The 7,070-nt window shown below is 50.0% G+C and overlaps 2 protein-coding genes across 7 annotated transcripts in view; one reads left to right on the top strand and one right to left on the bottom strand.

Annotated features, from left to right (window-relative positions):
• Positions 1 to 2,461, top strand: part of LOC122544347 (protein slit-like) — an 11,253-nt gene extending 8,792 nt beyond the window's left edge. For 2 of the 3 annotated variants that reach the window (XM_043683559.1, XM_043683557.1), the window contains one exon: positions 43 to 2,461. In XM_043683559.1, the coding sequence (XP_043539494.1) occupies positions 43 to 2,109 (2,067 nt within the window). In that variant the 3' untranslated portion in view covers positions 2,110 to 2,461. The remainder of the gene's footprint in view (positions 1 to 42) is intronic. The other variant, XM_043683558.1, reaches the window with a different exon arrangement.
• LOC122544349 (guanine nucleotide-binding protein G(I)/G(S)/G(T) subunit beta-2) overlaps positions 1 to 7,070 on the bottom strand; it is a 171,047-nt gene that overhangs the window by 140,192 nt on the left and 23,785 nt on the right. The gene's annotated exons all lie outside the window — the stretch shown is intronic.

Raw genomic sequence — 7,070 nt, 5'->3', positions numbered from 1 at the left:
TCCCTCGTGTCTGTCCCTCGTTCTCTCCCACTGGACACAGAGATCCTCTTACTGAGCTGCAACAATCTCACCACGGTGGCTTTAAGCTCATTTGAAATCTTCTCAAATCTCAGTGACCTTGACCTTTCCAACAACATGATTCAACACTTTGACTCGGACCTTCCTCTCCCGGTAGTAAAGTTAGATCTCTCGGCAAACTCCTTGACCAGAATTCCCGACTTCAGCAACCTCCGGAATCTCAGGAAGCTCATCCTCGACCACAATAAGATACAGGCTCTCCCCGAGGGAGCTTTCGATGACCTGGTGTCACTGGAGGAACTGAGTCTCAGTGGAAACGCAATCCGGGTTATCCCTGAGAACATCTTCGACCCTCTCGAGAACCTCAAATATTTAACCCTGTCTGCAAACAACATCGAGAACTTTGGTGTAAATGCACTGGAAAACAAGGAGTATTTAGACGTATTTGATATCTCAAACAACATCCTGCAGTCAATTCCTCAAAACTTTTTGAAAATCTTAGCACCCTATATCTACCTTTACAATAATCCATGGCACTGTCAGTGTGACACTGTGGGACTCCTGACTGAATGGATTCAGTTCAATAATGGTAGCATCTATAACAGCAGAAAGGAGGTGGATTTAAAGAGTGTTGTTTGTTCAACTCCACCTGAATGGTTTGGGACACCAATTATCGATTTCCCTTTTGAGCAAATCTGTCAGATCATTACAACGCCCGAAATGGTCCCTCAGACATCCACTGTTACAGAAAGACCCCAAATCACCACTGCACACTGGCACTTAATATCAACACCATCTCTGGAGGCTTGTGCTGGATACACTGATCTAGCAGGTAAACCAGGGATTAACTGTAGTCACCGCTCCCTCGTGTCTGTCCCTCGTTCTCTCCCACTGGACACAGAGATCCTCTTACTGAGCTGCAACAATCTCACCACGGTGGCTTTAAGCTCATTTGAAATCTTCTCAAATCTCAGTGACCTTGACCTTTCCAACAACATGATTCAACACTTTGACTTGGACCTTCCTCTCCCGGTAGTAAAGTTAGATCTCTCGGCAAACTCCTTGACCAGAATTCCCGACTTCAGCAACCTCCGGAATCTCAGGAAGCTCATCCTCGACCACAATAAGATACAGGCTCTCCCTGAGGGAGCTTTCGATGACCTGGTGTCACTGGAGGAACTGAGTCTCAGTGGAAACGCAATCCGGGTTATCCCTGAGAACATCTTTGACCCTCTCGAGAGCCTCAAATACTTAACCCTGTCTGCAAACAACATCGAGAATCTCCCCAGCAACTCACTGCACAACTTAAAAAGTCTGACAACATTAGATGTCTCGGATAACCAGCTGAGAACAATCCCTCCGGATTTCTTAGAGGGACACCCCATGCTGTATTTGTATCTGTCTAACAATCCGTGGCTCTGTGACTGTGACATTCAGTACCTAACGGAATGGATCAGGGCAAGGGATAAATTCAATGGTGGAGGAACCTTCAATACCACAGACACTGTTTGCAATGACCCCCCTGCAATGAGGGGACTGTCCTTCCTGGAGCTGCACCCGTCAGAGCTGTGCACCACTAGCCTTCCTGGATACACGACCCTGACAGTTCTCAGCACTGCAGGCCTGCCGACCACCACACGGCTCCTGAGCCCCGGTCCTGATGAGGCCGTTAACCGCTGGGCACCATCTTTTGCCCTCCTTGAGGCACTGAGCATGCTCAGATGGAGCTGCTTCCTTCTCTTCCTCCTGCACGGCCTCTGGTTCCTCCTTCTGCTGCTGGAGAGCGGTTTGCTCCTGTTCTACACCCTCCGCTTCCACCACCGGGGATACGTGCCCATGAAGCATCTCGCCAGGAAACGCCTTGGCATCCGACTGGTGAGGTACAGCCTGCTGGTGCCCACCCCTCGCCAGATCTACCCCGCCCTCAGCCCCTTCGGGGAGCCGGGAGTCATGGAGGAGGCCAGTAGCGGCCATCCACCGGACAGTGTCTTGGGGCCACAGTTGAAGGCCCCTAGGCCCTCTTCCGATCATGCTCCTGCTCATTTCTCGTGGACGGTCAACTCGGTCAAAGCCTGCAAGGTTTGTGATTAATCCCCTGGGGATCTGAATTTGCCCCAATATTATCTCTACTGGCAAAAGCAACAGCAGACTGGCATCTGTGGACCACTCGACCAGATCCTCTGGATCATCAAGAGGCTGGCATAGAACATTCCAGCACAGTACAGGCCCTTCAGCCCTGAATGTTGCACCGACCTGTGAAACCAATCTGAAGCCCATCTAACCTACACTATTCCGATACCATCCATATGTTTATCCAATGACCATTTAAATGCCCTTAACATTGGCGAGTCCACCATTGTTGTAGTCAGGGCATTCCACGCCCTTAATACTCTCTCAGTGAAGAACCTGCCTCTGACACCTGTCCTATATCTATCACCCCTAAAACAAAGTTTAAAAATCACCCAACACCAGGTTATAGACCAACAGGTTTATCTGGAAGCACTAGCTTTCTGAGCGCTGCTCCTTCATCAGGTGGTTGTGGAGCAGGATAATTAGACACAGCGTTTATAGCAAAAGGTCTCAGCGTCATGCAACTGAAATGATATATTGAACAAACCTAGATTGCTGTTAAGTCTTTCATCTTTTAGAATGGGTTGCAAGTTTCGGTTCATTAGTATGTAAATCCCAGAACTTTTTTCCTGTCACATTCTCAGGAAGACAATTTCTGTGGAGAAGGTGAGGGCTGCAGATGCTGGAGATCAGAGCTGAAAATGTGTTGCTGGAAAAGCGCAGCAGGTCAGGCAGCATCCAAGGAGCAGGAGAAGCGACGTTTCGGGTTCCTGAAGAAGGGCTTATGCCCGAAACGTCGATTCTCCTGCTCCTTGGATGCTGCCTGACCTGCTGCGCTTTTCCAGCAACACATTTTCAGTTCAAGACAATTTCTGTGTCTTATTATCCTGCTCCACAACCACCTGATGAAGGAGCGGCGCTCCGAAAGCCAGTGCTTCCAAATAAACCTGTTGGACTATAACCTGGCGTTGTGTGATTTTTAACTTTGTCCACCCCACTCCAACACCGGCTCCTCCACATCAATGTAAAAACTCACTGAGTAACAGGAGCATAATGCCAGGAGTATACATGTCACTGTTACACTTCATTTACAGCAGAAATCACTTCAATAACAATGTAACCTTGCCTTAAATAAAACTTATCGGCACTCACACCCTCAACTGATTACTGAGTGGTACAGTGGCTCAGTGGTTAGCACTGCTGCCTCACAACGCCTGGGACCTGGGTTCGATTCCAACCTCAGGTGACTGTGTGGAGTTTCCTCCCACAGCGCATAGATGTGTGGGTTAGGATGGAGTGGCCATGCTAAATTATTGCAGGATAGGAAGGATGTCTATAGGTTCTGAAGGATATTGCTGGGAACAGAGGGTGGGACTTTTTTCACTTGGAGGTTGAGAGGCGACATTTATAAGATCACGAGGGGTATAGATAAGGTGAATGGCAGCTGTCGGTCCCTGAGGGGATTTCAAGATTAGGGGACATATTTTTAAGGTGAGAGATAAATGATTTAAAAAAGGACATTAGGGACAATTTTTTTTAAAGAGAAGGTTGTTCGTATGTGATGAATAAACTTGCTGAGGAAGTGGTGGATGTGGGTACTGTTGCAGTGTTTAAAAGACCATTGGATAAGTACATGAATGGGAAAGGTTTGCAGGAATCTGGGCCGGGGCGGGCAGGTCAGGTCAACGGCTTGTCGGTCAGTGCACGGAGCAAAGGTTCCCTACCGTCACCACGATCGGGAGCAGTGCAGTGAGCTTCACGCTGAACTGGGCGAGCGGGACGGTCAGATAGTCCCCTGGGAATCCCTTGAACATGGACATTTGGATCTTCCTGTGCCTTGCCCCCACCGTACTGGCGGTAGAAGGTGAGTCACAAGTTCTGCTTTCCGAAGGCGTGAGACTGAATTTCCCTCCTGCAACCCCACCTCACGTGCCCCCCACCTTCCGTAATTGTGGAACTCCCCCACCCTGCCTGGCCTGTGTGCCCCAGTAGCGGGGGAAGGAGTGGGGGGGGGGCAATCTCATGAGCTGTTCCACTCTGGAAGGCATCGCACACAAGCCTCACTTCTGTCGTGTGTGAAATGTAAGTGTGTGAGTCTGAGCAACCGCCAAGGGACGGTGGCAGTTGCCAACTCTCTCGGGGTTGGGGGGCAGTGGTTGGCACCTTGGAGGTTTGATCACATGACCTCACCCCACAATCCCCATTCCCCTTTGCCTATTGGCTGCCTGGCCTTCCATCTCCATGATGACCCACCTTCTCAACCAATTGGCGGTTCCTCAGTTACTCAATTGGATGTCAGCCAAACTTGACCCTTCTTTGCCCCCCCCTCCACCAACCATGAATGAATGAATGAACCCATGGATAATCAACAGGTCCTTAAAAGTGGCCCTGTGTTTCCTCCCTATCCTGTTAGCTCCCAGCTATAGGCTGGAAATTAGTCTGGAGTCTTCAGGAGTGGCCTGGAGAGTTTGCAACTGTGGGTCACCCCGTGTCCCCATTCACTGAGGCTCAGCATCACAATTTTCCTTCATATCGGAAATCATTCCTGATGTTCCCTGGAATCCTGCAGCGAGTAACTCCCCTCCTGACTCCCCAAAGCCTGTCCATCATCGACGAGGCATGAGTCAGGAGTGTGAGGGAATTACTCCTCACTTGCCCTGGATGGGGGGGAGGGGGTGGGCAGTTCCAACAACAGTCAAGAAGCCCATCCAGGGACAAAGCAGCCCTCCGCTTGATTGGCACCACATCCACAAACATCCCCTCCCTCCACCACCGACGCTCAGTAGCAGCAGTGTACAAGACGCACTGCAGAAACTCACCAAAGATCCCCCGACAGCACCTTCCAAACCTGTGACCTTTACCCTCTGGAAGGACAAAGGCAGCAGACACATGGGAACACCATTTCCTGCAAACTGCCCTCCAAATAACCCACTGCCCTGACTTGGAAATATATCGCCATTCCTTCTGTGTCGCTGGATCAAAATCCTGAAATTTGTTTCCGTGTGGATGGCCGCACAGCACATGGACTGCAGCGGTTCAAGAAGGTAGCTCATTACCACCTTCACAAGGGTAACTAGAGATGGACAGCAAATCTTAGCCGAGCCAATCCCACCCACCCAAACTCATTGCCACCTCCTGCAATGAACTCTTTTTTTAAAAAAAAAAATCACTCACTTCCCTCCACAGATGGTATTTGCATGTCGAATATGTTTCCTTCCAATTCCAGACGAAAGCAATGTGTCACAGGCTACACCATCAGTGCCTCACTCAACAAAACACGTCCCTTCATTTTCAGTGAGATCATCTTCCAAAATGCTGAGCCACAAGAGAATTGTAAAATTGTGAAAGGCAGAGGCAAGAGGGAGAATCTGATGTGAATGGGAGAAGGGGAGGCAAGTGAAAGGTTTATCAAGGGAATTTCAGGTTGAAAGATTAGATTAGGTTTCCTACAGTGTGGAAACATGCCCTTCGGCCCAACCAGTCCATACTGACCCTCCGAAGAGTAACTCACCCAGACCCATTTCCCTCTGACTAATGCACCTAACACTATGGGACAATTTGGCGTGGCCAATTCACCCTAACCTGCATATCTTTGTGACTGTGGGAGGAAACCGGAGCAAACCCACGCAGACACGGGGAGAATGTGCAAACTCCACACAGACAGTCGCCTGAGGTTGGAATCGAACCTGGGACCCTGGTGCTGTAAGGCAACAGTGCTAACCACTGTGCCACTGTGCCGCCCCTAAGACACATGTGCCAATGGCGGAGCCCCGAGCTGTGAAAGAGGCAGGGATTGGAGGAATGGGAAAGGTGTCCAACTCGGGGCAAGGCTGCATGTTGGAGACAGAGAGAAGGGGCTAGATGTACAGGAGGTTATGTTGAACTTGTGTGAGACCCCAGTCAGACCTAAACTGCAGTGCAGGACACAGTTGTGGACAGCACACTGTAAGGAGGAGGAGAACCCAGTGGAGAGAGCGCAGGAGAGATTGACGAGGATGGTTCTTGGAACTTCAGTGATTGAGAGAAATTGGAGTGGTTGGTACTGCTCACCTTGAAGGGAAGGTTTTGAAAGAAGTTTATAAAGTGAGCTGGACATTGTCAACTCAGAAAAAAATCGAGGAGGGGAGGGAACTGATTTATCAACGGATTTGAAAAGAAAAGAGTAAAGGCAAGATGAGAAAAGACTTGTTTTCACTCGATGTGTTGTTATAGAGTCTGGGGATGCCTGACCTGTAGGTAGGTTCAGTCGAGGCATTGGTTATTTCAATGGAAACAATGCACAAGGCTCACAGGCGAGATCAGCACCAAGACATGAAGCTCATTCAGATGGGCCGAATGGCCTCTTGCTGCCGTCCCTGTGGGCGGCATGATGGCTCAGTGGTTAGCACTGCTGCCCCACAGCACCAGGGACCTGGGTTCAATTCCTGCCTCAGGCGACTGTCTGTGTGGAGTTTGCACGTTCTCCCCGTGTCTGTGTGGGTTTCCTCCGGGTGCTCTGGTTTCCTCCCACAGTCCAAAGATGTGCAGGTTAGGGTGGATTGGCCGTGCTAAATTGTCCCATAGGGCCCAGGGATGTGTGGGTTAGGGTGAATTGGCTGTGCTAAATTGTCCCACAGTGTCCAGGGATGTGCAGGTTAGGGTGAATTGGCTGTGCTAAATTGTCCCACAGTGTCCAGGGATGTGCAGGTTAGGGTGGATTGGCCATGCTAAATTGTCCCACAGTGTCCAGGGATGTGCAGGTTAGGGTGGATTGGCCGTGCTAAAATGTCCCACAGTGTCCAGGGATGTGCAGGTTAGGGTGGATTGGCCGTGCTAAATTGTCCCATAGTGTCCAGGGATGTGCAGGTTAGAGTGAATTGGCTGTATTAAATCACAGTGTCCAGGGATGTGCAGGTTAGGGTGAATTGGCTGTGCTAAATTGTCCCACAGTGTCCAGGGATGTGCAGGTTAGGGTGGATTGGCCGTGCTAAATTGTCCCATAG

Source organism: Chiloscyllium plagiosum, chromosome 48, assembly GCF_004010195.1.
Source record: "Chiloscyllium plagiosum isolate BGI_BamShark_2017 chromosome 48, ASM401019v2, whole genome shotgun sequence".
Taxonomy (NCBI): domain Eukaryota; kingdom Metazoa; phylum Chordata; class Chondrichthyes; order Orectolobiformes; family Hemiscylliidae; genus Chiloscyllium; species Chiloscyllium plagiosum.
The sequence above is the reverse complement of the archived record's forward strand: the minus strand, read 5'-3'. Positions and strand labels throughout refer to the sequence as shown.